This window comes from Sturnus vulgaris, chromosome 9 (genome assembly GCF_052056855.1).
Source record: "Sturnus vulgaris isolate bStuVul1 chromosome 9, bStuVul1.hap1, whole genome shotgun sequence".
Taxonomy (NCBI): domain Eukaryota; kingdom Metazoa; phylum Chordata; class Aves; order Passeriformes; family Sturnidae; genus Sturnus; species Sturnus vulgaris.
In genome coordinates, this window is record NC_142251.1 from 7,788,247 (window position 1) to 7,816,142 (window position 27,896).

At 44.5% G+C, this 27,896-nt stretch overlaps 1 protein-coding gene across 1 annotated transcript in view; it reads left to right on the forward strand.

The window, feature by feature from the left end:
• Positions 1 to 4,172: 4,172 nt before the first annotated feature.
• The window catches only part of TRABD2B (TraB domain containing 2B), a 265,371-nt gene continuing 241,647 nt past the window's right edge, over positions 4,173 to 27,896 (forward strand). Inside the window, exons 1-2 of the mRNA XM_088169750.1 lie at positions 4,173 to 4,451; positions 4,904 to 5,464. Of these exons, the coding sequence (XP_088025876.1) occupies positions 4,344 to 4,451; positions 4,904 to 5,464 (669 nt within the window). The 5' untranslated portion in view covers positions 4,173 to 4,343. The remainder of the gene's footprint in view (positions 4,452 to 4,903; positions 5,465 to 27,896) is intronic.

A 27,896-nucleotide genomic window follows, 5' to 3' on the forward strand; every position in this document is an offset into this window, starting at 1 on the left:
AAGACTTTGTTCATGGAAAAAGGAAAAACTGGGTTCTTACTCTTCCAGTTTTGACACAGGACAGGTTTGGGGAGAGCCACTGGCCAGCAGAGTTCCTTCCTGCAGGAAGGTTTTAAGAAACGTGGAGAATGAAATTCACCAGGTGCCTTCAAATGAAAGTACACCACGGTGGAGATAGGGAAATACTGGTACATCACAGGCCAACAATACGGTGTTTTTCCTGTGAGGAAGGTGAGCAGAGAGGAGCACATTCTTAAAAAAAAAAGTTACACTTCCCTGCATGCAAATACTGATCCCTCACAAGCTGTTTTCTCTCAGATCTAATAATCCTCTTTACCTGTTGGAAACTCACTGTAAGTACAAGTGCCAGTGCAAGCTTCTCATGAACAAAGAGATCTATCCTCTGTTCCATGGGGTTTTGTTTTATCTCACTAAAGTTATTGTTAAAGCCTCCACAAATATTTTTTATACCCACATAGACTCCTTATTGAATCTGGCTGTCTTCACTTCCTGTTTTAGCACAACTCACTTGGTAAATTGTTGCCTCACCTCACCCCGAAAGTGGTTGCCTTTAAGTGGTTGGTGAACTGATTAATATTTATTTAGTAGGGTTCTTTGAAAATGATACATGACATAAATAACTGCTATAATTATTTATTATGCTTACACAAAAATAATAGTTTTTGTACGATTAAAAGCCAATTCCCCCATTAATTTTCTTAAGATTTGTTAAACCGAACTAACATAGCCTTCCATTTACAGCTTAGCCCTCTTTTCACAGTTTTTAATAGTCAGTATTTTCCATCTGATTACTTCTAATCACACTGTTATACTGCTTTTACAACCTTGAGCTTTATTACAAAGCTTCTCTGTTATTCCACATAGGCACAAAACAGTAGCAGGTAGGGAGCACTACACATTTTCCAAAGATCAGCACCATTATTTAATGTTTTTGTAAATATTTACTTTAGACGCAGGCTAAATGTTACTTAAGATTTGCTCTAAACTGCTGTGTTTAAAAGTAAAAAATCATGAGGACATATGGAACTCATCTGAAGGAGAAAAAAAATCTTACGATTTCACAGAAGAATTAATTTCTTTACTGTTACCAAAGAGTTGCCTACATAAAACTTGTGGCATGCTTTTGTATCTTAGGTGGAACATCATGACACATATCATGCGGTTTTGTGGTCTCCTCTTCCTACTGCCTGAAGCTCTGGCTGCAGTTTCCCCAACCTGACTGTCCCACCAAATCCGTACACACCCTCGTCGTGCTCCCACTGGGATTTCTGATCCTGTTCTGCTCTTTTTTTTTTTTTTTTTTTCCCCCTTCTTCTTAGTCATCTTACCCACAAACGGCATAAATCAAGGCGAGGCCGTGTTTTCACAGCTAGATAGTTCTTGCAACATCAGGGCTGAGTTCAGGGAAATGGCTGGAAAACTTGCTATCCACACACACACACACACACACACACACACACACACACACACACACACCTGCCTTTTGGCTCATGGAAGAGGAGCACAGTGCCAAAGATGTTTGTTTATTCTTGCTCTGGGTGCTTTGATATGTACGCTATCGATGAGGGCAATCGCCGCCCTCACAGCACAGCAGCGGCGCTGAGCAGGGCCTCACATCCTCACAGACCTCCCAGGCGTCTTCTCCAGGGCGTGAGATTCTGGGTCACGGCGCCCCTGATGTCCCTACCAGCCTCCTGACGAGGCCCCTCTGCTCCTTCACGGCTTGGGAGGAGATTTGGGAAGGAGCTAGAGAAAGGGTGGACCAAGTCAAAGCCACTAAGCCAGGCAAGTGCAGCCATGTATGTCACTTTGGAAGTGGCACTTGCTGAATGCAATGAGAGTTTGATCCGGGTGGAGCAAATGCAGATCCATGTTAGTGTTGTGTCAGCATCAAGCCTGTAGCTTTGAAATGGCTTGTGGCAGCTTAGTGAAAAGCAAAAGGATTCTGTTGTGACTCTACTTAGCCCTTGTTGTGTGACATCTGCTGGGACATGGACTGCACAAGTGTCTTGCTCCGGACTGTCATTTCAGGTCTGGGCACAGCCAGCTACAGTGACCAGCAGGACCCTGGACGTTTGGGGTGGGTGGGCTGGGAGTGTGTGCTGAGGCACTCTTGGGAGAAAGGTGGGGCTGCTGCAGAGAGAAAGATGCCATGGGCACATGAAGCCAGGCCCTGCCCTCCCCGTCCTTGTGGGATTGTGCCATCACACCAGCAATGCAAGGGAAGTGAGTTGGTGGGGAAGGCAAGTGAGCAACACACACACACACAGCTGCTGCCAGTTCATATATCAGCACGGAGCCACAGGTGACTCCAGGCCACCAGCACCCAGCGTGGTCATGACTCCGTCCTTCTCTATTTTTCCCTTATCTGAACCATATCTCTCAGGGTGGAACCAATAAATGAAATATTTATTTGAAATATTAAAGAACTAGAAACACCATGAGGAAAATCCAGTCCCTTACTCCACCTGATTTTTACCTATCTGGGAGATCTGGGAGGAGACAGAAGAGGGTGAGTGGCATCACTTGGAAAGGAGCTGCTGGTTCTGAGCAGCATGCAGGGGATGCACACACAGTGGTGCCGAACTGCCTTTCAGGTCCATCAGTCACCACAGCAACCGCTGTCTCTCACAGTCTCCACGGGGGTCTCAGGAAGCCACGTTTACATCCAGGTGGACCTGAGTCTGTCACCGTCCTTGGCAAACTGCTGGCTCCGTGCATCATAATAGTAATAACTGCATTTCACCATGTAAATTTCAGTAGTTTTGGTCATTGTCAATACAGTGAGGAAGTTCCCAGTTTTGGACAGGGTTTGGAGACGTGATGGGAAAGCCAGGATATAGATCGGCGATGCTGCACACGGCAGGATGCTGCACACAGGAGCTGGGCAGTGTCCCGCAGGGAGAATGGGCTGTGCCCGGCACCCTGACTCCCATCCCTGCCCAGAACGGATCTGGAGAGGCAGGAGCTCTTGCGTATGACGGTGACAGGTACTGTCAGCCTGTCCTCTGCTCTGAAACCCTTTAAACACACGGTAAGTGGTGTGAGTTGGAGCTGTTGAACTCAAACGTTTTCCGCAACGACCTCCACAGAGGGCTCCAGACCCCCAAGGACCCTGAAGTGCTCCCGTCACCAAACATCAACTCAGGTCGTGTTGCTGAGGCTTTTCGGTCCAAGTGGAAGCTGGATCGCTAATGGTAAATGTTTGTAAACTACACCAGCTTCCTTCCTTCCATCCTCCTGTGAAGCTCAGGAGACGGGGGTCCCGGTGAGGACAGCTGAGGTACGGGGTACAGTGCTGTCCGCGCCATGCCGGGGCCACGTCCTTGTCCTGCCCTCCCCGCCGGGCTCGGAGGGGCCGGGGCGAGCCGGACATGTCCTGACCGCGCGGTCAGCGCAGCCGGCGAGAGCTGAGCGAGGGCGCCCAAGGGCATCCCCCGGGGAGCCGGCTGCCCTCGGTTCCTCAGTGACAAGCCCTGTCGGACTGACTGTGTCAATTGACTGAGTGTGGGGATGTCGGAACTTCTCGGTTTCGCGCTGTCGGTGTTGAACGAGAGACACGCCGCGCAGGTGCCGCGGGACGGGCGGGCGCCGGGGAAGCGCCGCCGCCCCTCAACCGCAGCCGCCGCTGGGGCGCCATCGCCCCCTGGCGGCGGCCGCTGGCGGCGGGAGGCGCGGGCGGGCCGGGGCGGCTGCGCGGAACTTTCCGCCGGAGCGCGGGTCCGGCCTCCGGAGCGGGGAGCGCGGAGCGCGGAGCGCGGCCGGGCTGCGGGGGTCGCCGCCGCCTTCTGCAGGGCGCCGCGGAACCCCCTTCTCCACCGCCGAATTAAAGAAAAAAAAACCAGTCCAAAAATCTTGGTTTTAAACTTTTTTACTTTCTGGCTGCTCTCTCTCCCTTCCCTCCTCTTCCCCCCCCCTCCCCACCCCCCCGCCCCTCTCCTCCCAACCTCCTCCCGAAGCGGCGGGGCGGGAAGGAGCGTCTCCGGTCTGCAACACCAAAGCATGGCGGAGGCTGGCGATGAGAACCGTCCTCCCCAAAGCATCCAGAGCCTCTGACAAGCCCGGAGCCAGAGGGGGTGGGGGTGGGAAAGGGCGGGAGGGGGGAGAGCATGGGAGGGAGGGGGCAGCCAGTCCTTCCCCCTGCACTTGTCAGATGCAGATGGGACTGGCAAAGTTTGTTTGAATAAAAAAAAAAAAAAAAAAAAAAGGCTAAAAAAAAAAGGGGAAGAGCAGGAGGAGGGGGAGGAAAAAAAAAAAAAAGATCCTAGAAATCCAAAAAGGCTCATCTGGGAAGGAGAGAGAGGAGACCGAGAGGAAGCGGGATGCAACTCAACCTGACGCTGATTTGCTTCGTCTTCGGGGGGTTCCTGCCCGACGCCGCGGCCCGGCGGGAGCAGATGGACACGGGGCAGTGCGACCTGCCCCGCTCGGTGAGCCGGGCCGGGCCGGGCCGGGCCGGGGGCGCGCCGGCCCGCGGGGGATGCGCGCGTGTCCGCGGGTGCGCGGGGGCCGCGGGGCGCGGGCGGGACGGGGGCGCGCGGAGGGACGGACCCCCCCGCCCCGCGCACGCGGGCGCGCGTGGCCCCGCAGGTGTGGCGGCGCGGCCCCGCGCGTCCCCGCGGAGGGGCCCGGGGCTACCGCGGGGCCGGAGGGATGCGGGGGAGAGCGGGGGGTCACGGCGGGACCCAGCCCCGCGCGGGCCTCATGGTGCCCGTGGGCTTTGCTTGCTGCGAGCCCGCGTGGGGCTTGTGCGAGGAGAGGGGGAAGCGAGCGGGACCCCCGCTCCTCCTGCCCTGCGGGCAGCCCCGAGGGTGGGGTGGCATCACTGCCTCCCTCCTTTGTGCCCCTCCATCACTGACCAGCCCCTCTGTCCTCCCCGCAGCAAGGAGAGCTCAACTCCTTCCTCTGGACCATTCGCCGTGACCCCCCCGCTTATCTCTTCGGCACCATCCACGTGCCCTACACGCGAGTTTGGGACTTCATCCCTGACAACTCCAAGGCCGCTTTCCACGCCAGCTCCAGCGTGTACTTCGAGCTGGACCTCACGGACCCCTACACCATCTCGGGGCTGGCCAGCTGCCAGATGCTGCCCCACGGGGAGAACCTGCAGGACGTGCTGCCCCGGGAGCTGTACCGCCGCCTCAAACGCCACCTGGACTACATCAAGCTGATGCTGCCCCACTGGATGACCCCGGACCAGCGGGGCAAAGGGCTCTATGCCGACTACCTCTTCAACGCCATCGCCGGGAACTGGGAGCGCAAGAGGCCCGTCTGGGTGATGCTCATGGTGAACTCCTTGACGGAGACGGACATCCGCTCCCGAGGAGTGCCGGTGCTCGATCTCTACCTCGCCCAGGAGGCCGAGAGGATGAAGAAGAAGACGGGTGCGGTGGAGCGGGTGGAGGAGCAATGTCACCCGCTGAACGGGCTCAACTTCTCCCAGGTAAGGAGGCTTCTGGGCCTCGTGTCTTATCCCAGGATATGGGGGCTGCTCTCCTTGCACTCCCATCAGTTGATGGGGATGAACCCCAATCCTGCAGCGGGGTGGTCACTCATAAGCCTCAGCAGCTTTTGTGCTAGGCTACCTGTTCTCCATCACACCGGTCCCGTGATGTGCGTGGCGAGTGCTGCACGCGTATCACATTTATAATTTATTTGCGGGGCAAACGTCCGGGGTGTGAATGTGTGTGTTTCTGCCTGCTTGCCACTAGTGAGGGAAACTTCCATGCTTCCCATCTGGTCCCAGAGCTGGGTAAAAAAGTGATTTTTTTGTTTGTTTGTTTGTTTTGAAGTAAAGCAGCTCTGTGGTACTTGTCAGGAAGAGGATGAAGCATGAACAATGAAAATAGAAATTTCGACATTGTTCAAATTGATTTGAGTGCATGCAAACTGTCAGTCGTCTTTTTAGTGGTCACTCCGGGTCAAAACAAAGTGGCTCATGCTGCCCTTGTACTGGGGATAATTAAGTGTGCAATATGCATGGGTTTATTTCATTTTAGAGCAGGTAAAGTTCAGCAAACAGAAAAGGATGTAGGTTAAGAAACAAAAGCTATTGGTGTAACTGGACTCCGGAATTCTTTCAATGGATTTAGCTTTAAACAACCAAATACTAAAGCCATGAGATCTATTTCATTTCAATGGATTAATCAGGAACACAGTAACAGCTATTGACTTTGCTTTGTGGAACTGTTTATGTGAAATGAGATTTACTAGAAGCTGAGGAAATGAATGTGTGTGGAAGAAAACAAATAATCCAGGGGAGATTTAAGATGGTGTCAGTTACTGCTATGATATTTCATTTTTAACCTGCTTTTTGTCATTAGTTCTGGATCGGTCTATTTCCAGCCTTATCTTACTGTCCTACTTTGACCAAAAAAGTTCTTGGTGATGTGGGAATAAGGATTAAAGGACTAATCTTTGGTGTGATTAAAATGTCCTTCAAGTGCCTTCACCCCCTCCTCCCCTGAAGTCCAGTAGAACTATCTGAAGGGGGGAGAGTCTGGCTTTCACTAACATTTGTTTCATCTGATATTTCAACTAGGAGTCTTAGCTGCATACAGCCTTCAGGGAAGATTTGTTGCATACACTTTTGAATATATTTTCTTGTTTATCAACAAAAATAATTAAAAGAAAGCCCCTCAGGACCTTTGCACTATTTTACACACATCCAAATCAAGGAATTCGTTTTACACTGTTCTGCCTGAAAGATTTAAGTGCCTATATTCTCTGTTAAGCCCCTTCTTTAAGGTGAAGTAAAAATTAATTAACCATTCTAGACATCCTATAGTATTTGGTTGTATTAAGTCAAAAATGGCAGTTAGAATCAAGCATATGAAAGCACCTGGTTAAAAATGTACCACTTGGAAGCCTTTTAAATGTGGGTCATACTGTATTTTTTTCTTTTTAGAGAGAATGAGCAACAGAGAAAGGAAAAGGACAGAGTACAAAACTCACTGCTGCTCTTAACCATAATTGTTTTTCTGTCCAACTTTTAAATAGAAACAAAAATTTCCCATTCATTTTACTCCAAAATAATCTAAAAAGGAACAGTAAAGGTATTACTGCTGTTGGCAAGCAAAGAACAGTCATTTATGCAAAACATTTGTGCCGATTAAAAGAATACATTCCATTTTAATTGTTAGAGGAAATTGACAAAGTTGCTGAAATAGATCAGTATTCAGGAGGAATTTTCCTAGATTGAAGCTTTTTCTGGGAACAAGGCCACCAGAACAACAGGAGACAAAATTAAACAAAACAAACCAGATATTTATTTTCTTGCTTCCTCTAAATTTCTATGCATCCTGACACCTGGCTAGTTGTTTAACAATAGTAATTTGTAATGTTATCACACTGTCTGGCAGTCCTACTGCTTGGTGTATTACTGTGCTAATTTAGTGGAGTGGATTACTATTGCAAGGTTTCACCTCCCAATTCCAGGTCTTGGAGCCTTCCTTAAGCAACACGTAATTAAAACACACTAAAATGGAAATCAGAAATTGAGCAGCTTTTGTCTCGCAGGGTGTTTGCACAGTTTGATGAGAACATCTGTGATAAATTATAGTTCCAAATCTGCTAAGGGCATCAGTGGTTTTTTACCTGTTTTCAGCATTACTATTACAGGAACACTGCACATTATTTCTGCATTCAGAATTCAGGTTTTAGGACTGTGCCTTGCTGAATCATGTCAATGCTTTTGTTTCCCATGTCCCCAAAGTCCAGTATTTTTGCCCAAAGCAAGTTAAAAAAAAAAGACAAAAAAAGCTTTTTTTTCCCTACTTCTTCTCCTCAAAGGCAGCTTTGTGCTACTGCAAATATTTAATCTGACTACATACACCAAATCTGTTAATCTGATATCGTAAGGAGGAGGAAATCTAGGAGTGGTCCCGGTGTGGTACTTGGTTTTGATCTGCTCTGAAAGAAAGTGGATACACTTGCAGTTTTGACCAGGAACGATCTTTGAAACGTTTCTGTTCGTGGCTTTGAAATGTTGATTGTCTTAGCCGGATAAAAAGATTAAGGTGGCTCATATAATTAGCTGCTTCCTGGAGAGCCAGCTCCTGCAGGTAGGGCAGGGAGCATTGTTTTCTATTGTAAACCCCAAAACTTTGTAGTTTGGTGCTCTGCTCCCCCTGAAACACTTGCACACTGTTTCCTGCTGCTTTTCCACATCACTCCTATCCTCCTGCCTCCCGCTGACCGGCTGCTCTCCTGCTTGGATCCTGGGGGAAGTGTTATCCCTCCTCCTGGGACTCTGGCAGCTGCTGGTCACTCAAAGTCTGGGCCCTGGGTATGGTAGAGCTGGTGTCAAGGTGTCTGAATCCCAGCAGAAGGTTGGGAGCCTGGATGCGGGGCAGTTCATAGCAGGTTTGGGTCAGGTTGAAATTTCACTGCTCCTTGGTATTTGAAGTTTCAGGATTTTCATGGAAGGTGGGACAGAAAGAGCTGAGGCAAGTGAAGAAAAGAAAGCAGACAACTCTGCCTGGCATCACTGATGTTTATGTGGAGAGTGGCCAGTAAAGGGCAGAATCAAGTTGGCCAGGGCTGAGATCTGGTGAGGGGCAGGTAACATTCCAGGCCTTCTTGTGGAATCCTGGCAGAGGCACTGCAGCCAGTACTGGCTGGGAGGGCTCATCCATGTGTCCTCTGAGGGTCAGCTGGGAATAGGGCTAAGCCTTCTCTCTTCTTTGGGACCCTTGTGTGGGTCTATGGTGGGAAGCTTTCCCCAGGCTATTGTTGGGGTAAGGAGAATTGTGATAGTGGCTCCTGCAGCTGGTTAGGTCTGTTGCCTCCTCCCTGCTGGCCTAGGACTGTCATGGGACCCCCATCAGCCCAGAGTGATTGCAGTGTGTCCCCACTGAAGGTTTGTACAGTCAGCAAGGGGAAGGTCCTCTACCCAGACTGCTGTTTCATGGGAAGATGGGTGGCATCTCTTGCTTGTGTTTGATCCTGTTTCTCAGCAGGATCCCCAGTCCCAGACAGTGTTCATAGCCCTTCCTCCACATTAGAACTAAAATCCCTTTCCTATCCCATCCCAAGCTTGCTCTCCTCAGGGACAGTCTGCATTCAGCTCATTGCAGATGCCCTGAATCTCAAGGTTCATAGGGGAAATTTGGCATCAGGGTCCAGCTTCATGCCAGCCTGTTGGTGGGGAAGCTGTCAGGCTGGTGGGGAGCTGCCAGCACCCTCTTTTTTCCCCTTTAGCTGTTTGGGAAGTTCTGACTCTGGTGTCCTCTGGCTGGTATAATTTCTAACTGCAGGGGGAGATGTTAAATATCAAACCAGTGTTGATTGGATCAGAGACGGCCTCAAAGAAAGGAACCTCAGACTGTGCCAGATTAAACTTCACACTTCACCATTCTCCCCCTTTCATTTCTTTGCCGCCTCGTTCTCTGCACAAATAAACCTCATCTCCCCGCTTTCTACCAATGAGACAGCATTCATGGGGCAGGAATGACTTTGTTAACAAAATCAGTCTTCATTTCCCAGGTCCTGCTGTTCCATCAAACCCTGGGACATGGCAGCTTTGATTACTCTGGTGATAGGATTAGAGGGGGGAACAAGTGCTGGTTAATAAAAGGCCGATGGGTGGTCCATCATGTTTGGTCACTGACAGCTCTGCAGCCTCGAAGCTGGACCTTCAGTGCCAAAACAGTAATATACACAGTAATATATAGTCAGGGCCACGTCCTGGACTCTCTGTTCAATCTGTCCTGTCCCCTTGAAAAACTAAACATTTCTGTGATCACAAAGCTGGGATTCTCCAAGCTGACAGGACCAGTGTAACTGACTTAAAGAGAAATTTACTTGTTTGTCCTAATGAAAGATCCGGGCTCAATGTTTTCTGAACTGAATTAAAAGGCTCAGTTTCAGAGCTAGCTGACTTTTGATAGTCCTTATAGCTTATATGAGAGAGTATTACTGATTTTTTAAAAAATTCTTGAAATGAAAGTGGTTTTTGCCTAGTAGAAATGGCACCTTCTTGCTTTTATAGGATTTCAGGCTTCAAGAAGAAAGCAGGAGTCATCAAAAACAGCATTACCTCTTTTGATTGCTGAATATTCTTGAAAGAAATGTTGTTAAAGGGTTTGATTTCACATAACTATACATAGTGCACATAGTTTTCAGCTTGCTAGCTTTTGTTAAACTATCACTCCCTTCACCCCGTTATGCCCCAGGGTAAAAAAAATCCCCCAGCAAAATTAACCTCGAGGCAGAAATTCATACAGCACAAATAGAAATCGTTCCATTTAATTCCCTTTAAATACTAGTGGGAGCTGCTTTATGTCTCCACCAGGGGAACTGTTGAGGATGAAACTATGCAAGTATTTAAACTCCAGTAGTGGCAGTAACACCTGGAAGGATCAGCAGCTGACGTTTTATAGCTGTACCCACCTGTAGGTGTTGCTCTGTACAGTCAGTGACTGTGTGCTCCTGCCCCACAGCCCCTTGGAAGGCTCACCAGGCATTTGATGCCTATTAAGAAAACTGCCAGTCACTAATGATAGCTCGAGGGGCAGCTGGCAATTCATCTGTTTTATTTATTGTGTATATAACTGCCAGAAGTGTTTGTACAACAGGTCAGGTATGAGCCCTTCCTTTCCCTCTGATCCTTCACACCTCCCTTGGTAACATCCAAGGCAGGTGTACCTGCCTCCCACGAGCAGGTCTGGAGCATTCTGCTGGTTGATTTGTTTGCAAAATTATGGGTGCTGCCTGTGATTGGTATTAGGTAGGAGTTACATCTTTGTAAGATAGGCCTTGAAAGGGAAAAATCCCAAGAAGACAGTCTGACAGAGACTCAAGGGAATCCCTACTGTACCCGAGGCAGCTTAACTTTACCAGCGTATACAAGTCAAATAGCAGAATTGTGCCATTTTTTCCTGTGTGTGTTTGCCACCTCAGAGCTGCTAACCCAGTAGGTACAAAAGCCCCTGTTTAGTAAATGGTATTTTCACAGTAATGGTTTTCAATCTGTTTGTTATTTGCTGTCACTTAGTGATGCTGTTGCAGCAGCAGCAGTCAGAATCCTCCTCCAGGCCCAGAGTTCTTTGCTTATAAACAGAATGAACCATTGACCTTAAAAAACTCAACTTCAAGTATAGTGCAACCTACAGTCCTCAGAAAGTCTTTAACAGTCTCCCCTCAGCTCCCTAGTGAGTAGCAATCCACGTTATAAAGCCAGCCCACATCATTCGGGCGAGTCAGAGGTTCCTGGATTGCAAAGGCCAGAAATGATCTTAAGCAAGGGCACTCGCTCACCTTGCACTCCTGCAGGGAGGAGATCAGTGGCAGGGCTCCTGGCAAAGCATACTTAGGGACTTCAGAGGGACAAACTGTAAAATAACAGGTTTCCCCCGTGCTAGGCTTTACACTGCAAACCCTTATTAATCTTTTCACTGTCATTAGGAGTTGATGAGACAGGTAAAAGGAAGAAGAAGTCACAGTGTTACTGCTTGAGCCATGTGAACTTTGTGTGATTTCTTTCATCTTCTGTTCTTATTAGCGAGGTTCCCTGCCTGCTTGGATGCATGACTGTAAGCTGACATCCTCAGAGCACAGTGCTTAGTTTGTAGCACAGAAATGGAGATTTTCAGCAACGAGTTTCAGCAGAAACTTCATTGTTTTTAACTTTCAAGGGTCAGTGTTAGAAGAGTCCCATTTTGCAGGGAAACATATCTGCCTTGTGTTCACAACTTTCCCAAATTCCTCTTCCAAGCAGATAACCAGTACAGATCTCAATGCCATTGTACTTAAAATCTGCAGAAAGTATGATGGGTTGATGACAAAATTTCAGTATCTTTGTGAAGCTCTCAAATTATTTCTAGGTTGCAATTACTAAGACATTTTTTCCTGAACATTGAAACAATTTTTGAACTTAATACTCCTTCTGTAACCCCAAAAGCATTATAGTTTCCAGCTCGCTCGAGACATCAGAAATTAAATTGGTGCCTGCAGAGCTTAAAACTGCAGATATTAGTGTTTGAACTTAATACCTCTGTTCTTGGGCTGGAATTGGAGAAAGACTATGCCCTCTGCAGAGTGGGAGCAGACATGCAACTAAACTGTAAGACTGATTGTATCCATCACAACAACTGGTAGTTATGATGTCTCAACACCTCCATGAATTTGCTTATTCTAGTGCTCAAGAGAACAATACAGCTACCTCGTATTATTGTTACTGTTTATTGGATCTAATTGTCATTTAAAGGCACAGAGAATGAAAAGTGACCTGGTTAATACCTGTCAGAAGCTCAAGCAGGAATTCACACTCATGTCTGTTGCTTTTCTCACTAGTTATTCCATCAGCAATCCTTCACATTTGTATTTCCAATATTTTAGAGCTTCTGGTGCAAGTAATTTCAGGACTTATAGCACAATATAAATGAAAGTTGCTAAAAACTATAAATGAAAACCATGTGCTCAGCATTTTGAAGTGGATGTTGTATGACTTGAGGAGGCTCATTAGCAAAAGTATTTTTAGTTTGAATGAGATCAAAGACCCAAGATTTTCCACTCTGAGGGTCATTTAGCATAGTCCTGGACACCCCATTTCTCATCATACATAGACTCCCATAGGCCAGTTATGCCTAAAGAAATCATCATCCCTGAAATATTGTAATTAGATTTATTATCAGTGGACCACTGCTGATCACCTCTGTCCAGGCACTGCAACAATGCTGAGGGGTTGAAGAGTCTTGCAGATGTCAAAAATTAGTTTTATTCCTAACTTCCTCAAAATCAGGATTGCAGCCCATGCCAGTGGGTAGCAGTGTTAGAAGTGACAGAGCAAATCCTTTATGTTGCACCCATTCCAGAAAGTCCCTTGAAGCCAGGGAAAACACTGAACCATTCCCAGAAACTCCTAGTAGCACACAGAGAAAGGATTGTAAAACAAGAAAAAGAAGCTAATCTGATTTCTTCTTTTCCTAGGCTCAGTTAATGTGGAATTTATGAAGATTTCCACATGAATTCCAGTCCAGAAGTTCTTCATGCTTAGGTAATAGGAGTTAGCTAAGATGGGGCAAAAAGCTAGGAATTCAGTCACAGGCAGCATGTTAGCTGTATCAACAACATTAAGGAAATAGCAACAAATGCTTTATGTTTCCCCCAGATCTAATTACACTTGCTTGCTGCTTCTACCCTAACTCTTCTATTGGGGCACTTGTTGGGAGACACAGATATCTCCAATACATAAAACAGAGAAGAAGCTGCCTTCATAGAGCAAAGCAATATTCATCAGACTCCCTTAGTAAGCCAAGGAATGAGAAAAAGGAACCAAATCTTACAGTTATTTTCTAACCTCTTTCCATTTTAATAAAAGTCAGCTTATGAGGAAAACAGGAAAAGTATTTCTTTCAAGTAGGCGGTTGTGTCTTGAAAGTATCCCCTCAGTATTTTAGAGACTGTACTAAATCCAAGGTCTCCATTAGACTCCCTCACTTTTGTTAACAATCACAATGAAGACTGATTATTCTCTGTACGCTTTCTGCCACCGCACAAATTTAGCTCTCCTTTGATTTCTTGCAGCCTTTTCCTATTACAGGTGACAGCATAATAGTGATGGGGAATATTTATTTAAATGTGAGACCAAATGCTCACAGCGCAGGAGTTTGCAGAGTCAGCAGAGAGGGAGAGGGCAAAAGGGTGATTTGAGAAACATGCCCAAATTTTTGGAGGTCTTTGTATTCCTGGCATGTGCTTGATTTACAGTTTTGGAAATGATCACTGAGATAAATGTTATGCTAGCAGGAAGTGTGACAGGACATCCCAATGTGTCTCATTGATTGTAAAGCACTGGTAAAATCATCACAGCACTATTAATTGTGAAAATGCTGAGCCTTACACCGTGAGAGGAACTGGTCCTGAGTCAAATGAGATGCTAACTTGTAGTTGCTTTCAAGCTGAGGTAATTATTTATTTTGGGGATATCACAGAGGCAGGAGAGGTGCAAGTGTGCAAAAAGGGCTAAAAATGTTGTTTGCATAAGAGTTAATGATAGAAAAAGCCCTTCTTTTTCATAATGAATTTCCCAATTAAGACAGGAAAAAGCTAGAAAGCTAAAAAATCTCAAAAAATCTCATTATCTGCTTGCTGGAGAAGGTAACTTACTGACACCCAGAACTGAACAAAGTCAAGTTTCTAATACAAAGTTATGGCCAAAACAATTCTAATATGGCTGAGCATTCAAAGAACTGGGATGCAGTTCAACTCCTTCTGCATTTCTCCTTTCCATATACAGAATATCAGTGAGAAAATACCTCCTCAGTCCATGAGCCCAGGTTATACCATCCTGAAATAATCCAGGTGTTTTGGTGGCAAGATGAAGTTCAGAGGCTCAAGGTCTTCACAGGCATGAAACACTGTCCAGCTTTACGGATCAGCTTTTCCCTGTCTGCAGACTGGCACTGGCCAGCTTTTTTAATTGTGTGAGCCAGAGAGGATTTTCTTTATTAACTTGAGTGGCTTGGCTGTGAAATGAGACATGCTGTACAGTGTATAACTCAAGCTCGCTTTCAAAGGCATTTTTGTTGAAGCTGGGTATCCAGAGAGATCTGAGCCTTTAACATGTATTCATCTGAAACACACTCTAAAAACTTCGTAATTTAAGGTCAGCATTTACACTGGTTCATGTTCCAGTAATGGAATAGTGCTTGCTTTTAAAAAAAATACTAGATTTATATCTAAATGTATAAAGATGGGCTTTTTTTCTTGAAAATGAAACTGACTGCTCTGAGCACTTGCTGTGTGTTAACTGTGGCTGGATAAGCTTGGAGTGGATGTTCCCTCTAGGGACTTCAGCATATTATGGCTCTGAAGTGGAAAGAAAGCATCATTGATGCACTTGTACATTCTCAAAGCTGGAAGTACTAGTTGTTGGGAATCACTTGTAGTAGTACCCTTTTGTATTTTAGGAAGTACAAAGAGCTAAAATCTCCCAAAAGGTGTTGTATTTTGGCACATTTTGGATGGGTTTTTTTCATTACTGACAAAGAGATCCCAGTGGAAGATATTCCTAAGAATGCAAAACACAATCACTAAACCCACACAAGATCCCTTATCACACTCTAAAGTTGTTGCAGATTCATTTGAATTACACTGGAAAGATTTATTAATGGAGCACTCTTCATTTTTTAAAATTGAGTTGTTGTGCAACACATCAAATAACAATGTCATAACACATCATAAATCAGTTTGTTCACTGAAGGATTCCACATGAGTTAATCTAACATCCTGGACACAGTTCATGAACAGTTAATTTTAGCAGTTCTCTTTGATACATATCAGTTAAGGCAAAGCAACTCCAGCCATTATGGAGTAGAGTCAAAACTGGTTAACGGCAAAGCAAGTACAGACAGAGATTGTTCACAGATAAAACCTTTGGCAGATCATTCAAGGGATCTTTCCTTTATATATAGAACAATTGTAGCTCTAATACCAGCAGTGCAGACACTCTGGGACAAAGAGAAAATACACACACACACATACACACCAAACCACAGAAGAAAACCACATACTCCACTTGGTACTTGAGTCTAACAAGAAAGTCAAGCTAAAGTTCACCAACCCTGACGTAGCTACCAAAGAGCTCTGTGGCAGGCAATGAGATGGGAAGAACCAGCCCCAAAAAAGCATTCAGGAATTATTCCCATTGTCAGTGTGGGAGAAACTGAGAGTGTTTGATTTGAAACACAAAGTCATCCGGCGGCCTGCCAAATGCCATTTATCTCAAGGTCACGCAACGTAAATAACCCAAGGGTTAGCTCCAAAGCAGGAGGTAGCTGAACAAGAGTAGGGGAAGGGATTTCTCTCTCTTCACTGTGGATGTTTGGCATGCTACTGACAACGTTTTGAGGCCTGTCTCTCCTGACAGATCTGGTATATTCAGAGCAGTATAACACAGCAAAAGCAGAGAATAACAGCTGAATGTAACATCATGGAAGGGACCATGGTTTGAGACTAAGCCACTAAGCTGTCACGCATTTTCTGCAAGACTTAATCAGGGACACTGATTAGAAAGGAAAACTTAAGCAGAGAAAAAAAATTCTCGTGGATGCTTAAGTCTGAAAAGATTAATCCCTGTTATGCAGTAGGGACAACCAGTGTTTATTTACTGTTTAGCTGAGTGGTCACATGAATTTTTCTGTTCTTCTAAAACATGAAGTATCACAACCTTCTTACACTTTTTAAGAGAACAACAAGTTTAGCAACTGTCACATCAATAATCCATCATTATCAGTCAGGGAAGGAAGGGGTGTGTTTTCCCAAGAGTGCTTAGACCTGAGGGTATAGCTTGGAATATAACTATGGGAGAATCCAAAAAGACTTGGCACCTGTTCCCCTGTTCTCTGAGGCAAAGCTCAGTGTAGTTCCCATTAAAGCAAATCAAACAAGATCCTTGTACTGGGAACCCAAAACTGTATCTCTTGAAACCAGGCAAGGTGTCCTTCCTCCTGGTTTATGCAGAAAGGAGTTTCATGTAGACAAATAATTTATTAAGAGAACAAGGGAGAAAAGAAATGTTAGTTGATATTCTTCTGATTTATTTGTGATTTTGATAGGCTTAAAAACTAGACTGAGTAGAGTTATTTGTGATTTCATGTTGAATTTTTGATGCCATGAAAAAAGGTGGAGTAAACTCACTAAGTCAGAAGGAGAGATTCAAACTAAAAGTGTTTTGATTCAGCTAGCACTTGAGGGCTCTGCAGAGTCCTGTACATCTGTATGGCCTAAGCACCATTCCTTCCAAACAGAAGGGAAGGGGGTTGGGCATGTGGATAAGGAGCCCTGAGTCTTTGTATACACAACACCGACAATTTTATACCTATAAGCCTTACGTAACGTTGTTGGAAACTGAGGCATGACTTCAGAGGCTGAAATACCCCAATTATGTTACTACATCTGGGGTAAGACTATGATCTTTCCATCTATAAATTTCTCCTACACCTTTCAACTTATTTAGTACTCTTAGAAAAATAAATATTTGTATGCAGAGGGGCTAGAGTTGATGAGATAGTGATGTGAAGGGGACATCTAGAGAAGTCCAGGCTGATTGTGAGCTCTAGAACCTACAGCTCTTTGGGCAAGGGACTATGAGACACATCTTCATCCCTTGGTGAATAGAGTGGCTCCACCCCTTTTTTCTATTTGAGCCCCTAATAGAACTGATTTTCTCAAATGCAAATGGTCTTGAAAAATGGCAGAGAGCATAGACTTGCATCATTAGCAATGAACCAAGAGCTTGTGTGTTGCAACAACCTTTGTTGAGGGATTGTTGTGTTGAAAATCCACTGATTTTGGCACAAGCTGAAGAACTCAGCAATTCCACTTTGTATGTCCTGCCATCATTCAACAGGCAGGCCCTCTAGCTAGACATTGCAGTAGGGCAGCCAGTTGGCTTCTCCCAAACTCCTTAGGTTTCCAGATGTCATAACAAAATGAGAGAGAGAGACTTAGCCATCTTCCATGTGTTTACGCTGGAGCTGCTAGGCAGAGACCAAGCCACAACACTGCACAGCTTTTCAAAAAGGACTTAATAGGCCTCTCTGTAAACAGATCTAAATATTTGCTCCGGTGACATTTATCGCATCACACGTCTGGCGCGAGTGTTTCGTCCTTGTTTTGCTTGCGTGTTTGGATTCTCCTATAAACATTAATGAAGTGCTTGAATACAAATGAATAATCCTCCCCCTTTCTTCCCACCCTGGAAGGGAGGGGAATGGGAGGGCATGAAGTAATAATAGTTCAACCTTCAACCCGTAATTGCTCGGTACATTTTGATGACAGTTTTCTTTCTCACGTGCTTTAAAAGACTTTATTCAGAGTGAACATCTATGCAGAAGGCTCTGCACCTTTCTTCAAAGGCAGTGCAGCTGGAGTTGGAGTGGGGGGCACTTAGCAGGCAGCAGTGTGTCATTTGATGTTTGAGCAGTCATAGCAAGTTGACTTGCTGCTGGGTTCCCAGCCAGAATTCTGCCCCATCTACAAGGCTTTTAACAGAGGATATATTTAATATATACTTCCCGAGGTGTCTGCTGTTGAGCTGGACAGAATAATGGGCCTGAAGCACCTCAAATCTAACTCCATTTGACAGTTCATCTACCTTTTGCTGGAGAACTGGGGCCATTCAATAGGTATTTTCCAATTACCTACAGCTTCAATGACTGGAGACGATGTGTTTCCAAGTCGTCCCTTCTGATATTTCAATGCCTTTAATGGAGGTCCTACAAAGTGGTTGTCTTGGTCTTGCTTTTGATTTTGTCACTAAAGGAGAAGGAGAGTGTGGGGTAAGGAAATACTGACCAAATCTTGTTTCCATAGGTGGTTTCTGTGGACACAACCTTTAGATTATTCTGTTGTCTAGGCTATGAGAACATAAACCAAATGTATTAAAAGCCTGTTTTCTGATCCTAAGGGGGGTGAAGTTGTGAAACAGATCAAGGCATCATCCCTGAACCTGTTCCAGACTGAGAAAACATTGAGTATCTCATTCCTGTGTGGGAGCAGTTACATTACTGCTCCATTCTCCCTGTGCAGTTCAAAATGTCACAATGTCTTCCATGCACAATAAATTACCATCATCTCCTGCCAGGTGGGACAGTGCTTTGCTCAAGACTTTACTAAGCATCTTTAGTTTCTGCAGCTGGGCTTGTAGGAGCAGTGGTTTGGCTTGCTTGGAAGCCAGTAATAAAATAAATTTTTTTTTAGTCATGAGAGGCTCTTCAGAAATTCCCTGAACTTATGCAACTAGCCTCTCAGCTCTTTGTTAAGAGCAAAACTGCTGCATTTAAGCTGTGGGACATAAAAGAAGTGATCAATACGCAGAAAGTAATCAAAAGTTCATTCTTCAAACGGTCATTAAGAAAAAAATCATCCTGTGCAAGACATCTGCGGGTTTGTTGTGTGCAATAGTACTTAGTGCAAAGGATTTATGTCCCAATAGTCAGGCTTTGGGAGGTCAAGACTAATACCCAAGAGGAAAAAAATGCATGTGTTTCCTTCATCTGAATGATTAGGTATAAAACGGGTTAAAAATTAATACTGTCTTTGGTTTAGCTTGTGTATGAAACCATTCAGTCTGCACATACTTGAGTACTATTAGAAAGTGGCTGTCAACTCCATTAATTATCAAATTGCTTATGCAGTGTATGCATTCCTTGCATAAATCCATATCAACTTTGCCTCTTGTAACAGTGTTTGTTTATATGAGCTGGAACTCTCAATCCTGAGCAGTCTGAAATGCCTCTCGAAAGAATTTCTTCATCTGCACCTACAGGGACCCAGGCTAATTGCTATTCAGAGGATGCACTGTGGGCTGCTTTTTGGTGAGGAGTTGAGAGTCACAGAATTGTCTGGAAAGGTGTTCTTTTGTCACTTCTGTCCATATTGATAGTTCAGATAGAAGAGACTAAAATCGTTACAGTTCTCAGCAGCTGTGAAGTGCACGCTGGAAAATAAAAAGCTTGGAAAAAGGGATAGAAAAAACAGTTTGCTGATATTTTTGTCATCCTCTTCCTTATGTGCCCATACTAATGGAGGGTTTTCATTTTATAATCTTGTAGTCCAGTGTATTCCTTTGTCCCCATCGCTCAAGCATTCTGCCTTTTGCTCATTTGCTGGAACACAAACATGGAAGTGTATTTGGAACTAGCTGGAGCCTTAAAAAAATAAAATTAAGGCAAGCTGCCAGATCAAAATCTAATACACAACATATGTTTACAGAGTTATAGTCTCTTGCCATGCTGGCTTTAACAGCACTCCAGTGTGAAGTAGAGTTAATGCCTTCCAAGATCTTTTATCATCCATTGTGCCTATCAAAACAGTAAAAATATTTTATTCATCAGATGAATTTTATTTCATCAGATACGCCTTCTCTCTTGTCTGAAGCCCTTTGAATTCCCTACCACATTTGTGATCAGTGGAAGACTATGTCATTGGTCTTCTTTGTCCAGTTCTCCTCTTCTTCATAAGAGTTTATATGCCTCAGGGGTGACCAGTTTATCCAGCAGTTTGGCTGGCAGCCCTGAATAGGACCCCTGGTTTGAGAGAAGACAGTAACGTGCCCTGTGCATTTGAAGTGTAACTCATGACACTTTATGAGGAGTCTGTGAAGAGAAGAGTTGTCCCAGTGTAAAACAGAGGATTGAAGAGAACGAGGTGTTTAAAGCTGACTTGGGCTACCTCAGCTTGTCCACATATAAGAGATGCCATTGTTTGCTCAACCTTTAGCCTTTTTTTGGGAGCCTTCTGTGCTAGACAGAGGCTGGCATTTGGTGTGGCCAGTGAGCCCCACTGAGGTTGTGTGGTTCCTTTTAGGCTGTGCCTTACACACTGCTGGTGTCTCTCATCCCATGGTGTCCCCAGCCATCCACAGCACAAGGGGACCACTGCCACTGGAATGTGCTGCAGTGGAGAGCTCCCAGCTCAAGGCAAGGACTGGAGTGGCAGGTCAACATGTAGGAGTGGGGTGCAATGGGCAGCACTGCAAGGCAGAGGGAATGGGAAACAGGGACAGTTGTGCCAGACTCCTGTCACCTCCTGTGGCTGCTCTGCTGTGCAGTACCCACTGCAGAGCCCCTTCAGCAGCAGCTGGATGCAGCCTGGGGAATGCAGAGTCCAGGGAGAATAAACTTGAAGTGTCTGAAAATGCTGTGGGATGGGACAAAGCCTTGGTAGGTATGTGAGGCTCTGAAATAGCAGCAGCCCCTCACTATTTCTTCTGCTCGTTCTCCATATGTGGGATATACCTGTCTGTGATCCATGAAGCATTCTAGGCCAGCTGGACTCCATGAGCTCTACATGCTCTATTCCAAGCTTATCAGGAGAGCTCTCTTAGGAGGAGGCAGGAGTTTTCTGAGCCCTCAGAGACAATCTTGACGTGGCCCTTTGTATTTCAGTTCTCTGCATGCAAGATGGGCAAGATATTAGAGCTGTTTATTTTTGGAAAATGTTTTTTTGTTTTTTAAACAGAAACAGTACTCATGTAATTTTTTTTTGTATTTGAGGAAAGAAACATTCCTTGAAATGTCTCAATTTCAAATTTAAAGAGAAGTTAGAGAAACCCGTAAGTCTCATCAGCAAAAGAACAATCTGGTGAGTGACCCAGTTGGAAATTTTTGTGCTATTAGTGCATAACAACACATTAAAGATAGAAAAGATCGAATTTCTGACTTTTTATTGAGATATTATTGTTTTTCCCCACTGAACTGTCGATAGCAACAGAGGTGGAAATTTTGTAGCAGCTTTGGGTGAACTTGCCAAGGGAGAAGAAAGTCCTCTCGTGCCTCCTTGGTGGGAGCTCTCTGACACAGCTCCAGGATGCCTGAGTGGCCGGTTGTTTGAAATAGTGTTACTTTACCTCTGTAGAATGTAGAGAATTCTTTACAAACATCAGGAGAGTAATAGTCCTTTACAGATTACTCAATATGTAATTGCACCTGATTTGAGGCAGGTCATGTCCCTGCTCACATCAGTAATGTCATGCTGTGCGTGGTCATTGAAGTTCTTGCAATACAGTTGAATGACATGGGAGGCAAGACATGGCAGTTTCATCTCAGTATTTCATCAAGGAGGTCTCTCTTGGATTGTCTTAGCTTGAAGTTAATTTCAGAAATAAAAATCACGTACATGGAAACCACATAAGCTGTAGTATAAATACTGGGTTTGCATGTCTTAGAGATCCAGGACTTCATTCTTTGTAGCTCAGATAACCCAGATCTCACCAGACAACCAACTTACCCTTTCACTCGATGAAACAGATAGAAGAGGTGGTCATGGTTTAGACTTTGAGGGTTCATCTTTTTCTTTTCTCCTGAGAAATGTCCTCCTTCTATCACTAAGGATATGAGCTGCCTAGTTCAGCTTTCGAGTCAAAAGTTTAGCCTCCTGCTTGGAATTCTTGTTTGGCTTTGCTGTTTGGTTCTAAACAATTTCTGTATCTGTTCCCATTCTGTTATGCCTGTTTCTGTTTGACTGGTCAGTGCAGAGTAATGTTTAAGAGATTCAGTCAGTAAAGACTATGTTGGCTAATTCCTTGGACACAGTGACTATCAGGACAATGACCTCTCCCTGACAAAGGCTCTGTTTCCTGTATTTCAGCAGTATTCTAGGTCCTAATCACTTGCTCTGTGCAGAGAGCATTTGTTGTGTGCTTTGCTGCTGCCCGAATGCAGATGTAGCTTTTGGATTATGAGATTTCAAGTTCTGAGAATCAGCATGGGTTTTAATACTCTTGATGACACAGCCAAATAGTGTTGTTATGATAAAATTCAAAATTCATCTCTGAAGCACCTCTTTCTAGCGTTGCCTCATGCATTCTCAACTAGCAACGTATTCCTTTGTCTAAGTGACTTCCACTGTTGGAACTTTTTCCTAACATATTTAAGGTTTTCCTTTACTGCTTCCAGATGTAGACCCTTGTTTTACCATTCTTTGACTCTGTAAATATATTTTCTCTAGTTCTAGTACTGCGCAGTTATTTGATAGACAAGATCATGCTCTCTCTTTTAGGAGTCATTTATTAAAGAAAGTTTTTACAACTGCAGACAAAAAACAGGCTTCTGCGGAGATTGAATTTCAGGTTTTGTCTTGTTGGTTAACCAGGATTCACACACCTTTTGGGACAATTCCTAGAGACACCTCGTGGTTGTCAGGAGCTCTACAGAGTGCATTGTGCTCATGTCAAATTAATTCATTCTAAGCCTCAACATTCAGAGTTATTTAAAAAAGAGTTAAGAATGAGGCTGCCAACCTGCTAATTAAAAGCTAGAAATATTTTCAAGTTCTGTTCTGATGGAAACAATTAAGCAAATCTATTCTAAATTGGAATTACCCGCCAAGCGCAACAGCAACATGTTGTCTGCCTGAGTATAATTAAAACTATCGAAGGAAATTTTCTATTCCAAGATGAAGGGAATTGTTGGTTAATTCCTAGATTCCCATACTCCGGTTTATACTCCCATTCTGTAAGAAGTACAGCAGGCAGCTCAGACTACATGGATGCAGTTTGTTGCTGGGATTTTTAGCTTCTCAGTCAAAACCACACTAGCCAGTTAAGAAAAGTAACAAAGCAAACCCCATTGCTCCAAACACACGAGTACAGAGTGAGTTAGATGATAAGCTTTGTGCAAGAGAAAGACAGACTGACTTCTTTAGGTTTCCAGTCATCCATTCATGTAGAAATTTAAACGAGTCCTGGTGAGATTGCTCACCAGGCAGTAAGTCTTTCTAATGGTAAGTGAGCAAGACCTCAAATTCACGATCTCAGAACTGGCAAAGTGTGCAGCCTTTCTTGTGTTTGATACAAACTCTATGAGAAGGATATTTTAAAGAACAGAAGTCTTTAGAGGAATAAAGTTTATATATGAACCAAGCAGTTTTACTGGGTGTGATTGCTCTAGACCCAGCTGAATAGAGGTCTTGTGATTACGTTAGTCTTATGTGTTTAGAACCAATTATGCAAGATTATACTTACCATAATCTAATCACAATTTCATGTATATACGTATAAATCAAAATGATAGGTAGGAGGTGGGAATAGTGTTACCTCGCCTTTTCTTAGTGAAAACTGAATCATGCAAAATGCTGGAAACCATCTTTCCATAGCAAAGGAGAATAGTGTCCTACATATGGTTTGCCTGAAATTAGAAGGTCCAAAGAGTCCCTCAAATTCGGGGGTTCACTAGTTCCTACTTAGAGCTGGAGTAAGCAGGTGAAACAGTAGCAAGAGTTACAGGAAGTATGAATTCAGAGTGTTTTGCTCTTAATGATAAATCCTCATCTTCATGAATGCAAAAACATGAAAGAAATAAAAACTGTTTATCTGCTTTGCTGATTTTTAAAACATCTTGGTTGAGCAGGAGAGTCTCATTACTGAAAATAACAACTCCAAGTCAGTAACAGGACTTCATAAGGATTTTTTTCCTTAATTAGAACCTAGAACCACCTAGAAAGGGTTAGAGTTAGGTGTGTATGTTATCATGCTTGAGCTGAGATTGTTTCTAGGGGTACTTCCACGCGTTTTCCATAAATACCCATGCACTCTCCTGGCACTAGGCTGTATATCCAGCTATTACTTCTTTCTATTCTATGGAAAGCATACACTAGGTAGGGTAACGTTCAGGTCTTCCAAGCATTAAGGCTTAAAAAAAAGTCACCATGTTTACTTCAACTTTCCCTTTCTAAATTGCTTTGACAGCCCTGTGCTTTTTTAACTCGTTTTGGGGAATATCCAGTCTGCCATTGGAATTATTTGAATTGTACAGAAAGAAAGGAGGGCCTGTTTCCCTCCGAATTCCATATATTGTGTCGCTGGAGCTTTTCATGTTCCATAAACAATGCTCTCTTTTTCTAACCCTCTCCCCCTCCTGCCCGTAGCCTGACTTTCTATAATTTTCTTGACATGGACAACTCAGCATTTTTGCGAAAAGCTATGACTGATTTTCTGCAGCTTTACAAACAGGAGCTTGCTGGTGATTTCAAGAGGATCAGGTAGTTTGATGCAAGTGAGACTGGGTCAGGACTCTGGGACTTCAAATATGTCTCAGCAGTGTGTCTAGTTGTGAGTGATTGTTTTCCCTTAGAGCATTCATGATCTCCAATTGGCAAGTCTCCTCTCATAACTAAGGAGACATTTGGAAAAATGTTGGTATTTTTAAATATCTCCTTAATCCCTGTAGAACTCTAGCCACATACAAGCAAGTGGCTTCATTTTTCCACACTCTACTCTTTTTTTAGTTAATAATTCAGTTATTATGTGAGTGAAATCTCAGGAGGTACTGCAAGTTGCAGGCCGTTTAAGTTCATTTCAAGCTTCCTATGAGTCTTTTAATACTTGAATGGTGTTTCATGGTCTGTCTTTGACGACTCATGAAGCTGGATCCCAGGAGAAAAATCACAGCCTAGATAAGCAGCCATGGTAGATATTGCAAAAGCATTAGTGCTTGTGTAGCACTTCAGTGGCTTGGTGCCTCAGTATACTTTTGTTTCTTTCTTTACCAGGAAGATGGATAATTTCCAATCTTAATGACCACGCATGGGAAGGATGAATAAGCAGTATTTGGGAATGGAGTCTGATTGGTCACACCCTTGTCTGGCTGTGCTTGCTGGTGCATTTTGCATAGCATTTCTGGAATACTTTCCTGTTGAAGTGAAAGGGTTATTGCAGCATTTGATTTCAGCCTTATAAAGGCTTTAAAAGAAGTGCCAAGCCCCTGTAGTCTGGAAGCAGCAACACTGACCATGTGCCATGTCATGGAGAGGAAAAATAACTCCCTTCCAATGTTTGCACTGAACATGAGTGTCACCATAAAAGTTGCTCTTAAACTGCCTTGCAGCCTGACAGCTTTGTGGTGGACCTGAGAGGTCTTGGGTTAATGTCATCTAATGCATCCTAATGGGTAGCCTAATTGTAACTGCCATTCCAGCTGTCCCTTGTGAGTTTAACTCATGTAAATGAAAACCACAGCTTTCCAATTTACTCTTCAGCTTGAAATATTATATTCTCCTTAAGTAATGTGTTTTAATTGCAGAAGCAAGATATAATACATATATATATGTAAAGAGTGGGTGAGAGCATGCAAGCTGCATATAAATAGCAGGGTTTCTTAGCTGTTTCTTTTCTTCACCAGTGACCTGTCTTCTCTCACCTGGCTGCTGATTTAACAGACAGGGAACGGGCCCCAGCTGATCCGAGGGGTGAGGCAGCAGGTTGAAACGTGTGGTCACCTATGCCAGCTCCCATCTGCTGCAGGATGTGCAGATGGTTGGACACAGCACCCTGAAGCTTGCACATGCCCACTTGATGTCAGTGTGGAGTGACTCTCTCTGATTTACGTTGGCAGAGAAGATCAAAACCCATCTTAAAAATTAGGTGACAGAGACATAAAAAAAAAAAATAAAGAAAAAAAATAAAGAAGTCAATAGACACTCAGAGGCTGGGAAAGGCTGCCAAACAAGCATTCCTGCCCTTGCTTACGATTCTCCACCGCATACAACTGGCTGTGTACGTCTGGGAGCAGCCAGCATAGTGATCTATTCATAAAGGGCCAAACTCAGGAGCCGACCTGCAAGGCTGGAGTACACTGACTGCACATGGGGAAGGTGGAGCCAGGGCTCCGAGGGGCTTCTTGGAGTCGTGCAGGACAAAAATCCCCTTCTCTTCAGCTAGCTAGAGAGCAGGCACATAGGGGGAAAGAATGGTGTTGTGCTTAGGGCTTTACACTGGGTTTTGGGACAGCAAGGACCAATTCTCTACTTGAGCAGAGAGTGTAATTTCTGTAATCTGCAGCTGCCTGGGTCCTTGTGAGGGTCCCTGTCCCTGCTTGGAGCTCCTGCAGGGATGCTCTGATGTAGATGCTGCCCCATGCTCACTACAAGCCTGAAGCAGAGAATAGCCAACACTGCAGGGTGATGATTTTGTCTTCCCTGCACTTGACCTTTGACATGTCCTGTTCCATCGGGTCCTGACAGAGAGAGATACATTCATGCAGCACATGACCTGCTGTTTTCTAATGAAGGTGCTTTTTATCTATGCCATTATGGAGAACTGCATTGAAACCCACTCTTTACTTGATGTGGAGCTTCTGAGTAGGGCAGGACAGAGGTTGTGAAGGAAACAGAATACTTCTCTTCAAAATGGGCAGCCATAGCTGTTGTTTTTAGGACCAGGATTTGTGTGTTCTCATTGTGGTTGCATGCTCTTAGCCTCACCTCGTCCATCTCACACCAGGGGCAAAGAGCTTGCAATACCACATATTTCTGTGTCTCTTCCCAAGTGCAGGTATAAACTCCCATGTATAATCCACAGCATTGGAGCTCATTCAGGAAATGTTTAATTTCTGCTGTTATTAGTGGTGTGTAATTGTAATTGGTAAGCAGTCACAGGGGCAATACCTTTAATCTGCTTAGTGAGCCATTCCTAAAAAGGGACAGAAAGACCAACAGTGAATGACAGATATTTTTTGCAGGTGCTTGAACAGTATTTCCACTAAATCCTTAGATAGGCTGGGCAGTATTGCTGCTCTTGGGTGTCCTCTTGTTGATACCCTCTTAACATCTGAAGCAATCTCAGATCAGTATCTGAACATGAAAAGGCAGTTACAGTTACTCCAAGTCTTTCCACAGAAAACCTACTTGCTTTTAGCTCAACATTCTCTTTTCCTCTACTTTTCCTACCATGTGTTTTATGATAACTTACCTTTGGGAAACAAAGCTGGTTGTGGCACTGAGCAGGTTCTTCTCACCATTTCAGCTACTGGCTGTCCATATCAGGATAGCAGCTACTTTTAAGATGTTAGGTCATCACAGGAGTGTGAGTAAAAGTATAATCCTGACTCGAGATTTGCTCCTGATCTATTTAAGAAATAGCCTACGAGGTAGATTTGTGGCAGCCCTAGATGGGTTCTTCAAATATACAGGTTCTGTCAGCATTCCTGATTTCCCATCCCTAAGGTAAGTCAGGCTCTGCCAGGTTTAAACGTTGGGTGATAGGAAATTCAGAAGTCAGTTACTAACAGTCACAGCTTGCTCGCATCTGTACACACAGAAACACACATGCTGAGGGACAGCAGAAAAGCAAAGCTCTACAAAAGGAGTTATTTATCTGGTTCTTTGTTTTCCTCCTGCCGCGTGTGAGCACAGCTGGGATTCGTGCACGGCTGGGGTTTCCAAGGGGCAGGCAGCTCTCCTCTGAGCTGGGGGTTCAGAGCATGACTCCTCCACAGAGGTGGCTCAGTGTGAGGAGCAGAGCTCCACTGACCTCACACCATGAGCAAACGAGGCTCCCAGTAAGTGATTTGGCTAGGAAAAAATGGTAGAAGGATAGAAACTAAAGAAAGCTTCTGAGCAGGGGGTATTTCAGTGGTCTGTTTTCCACTGAT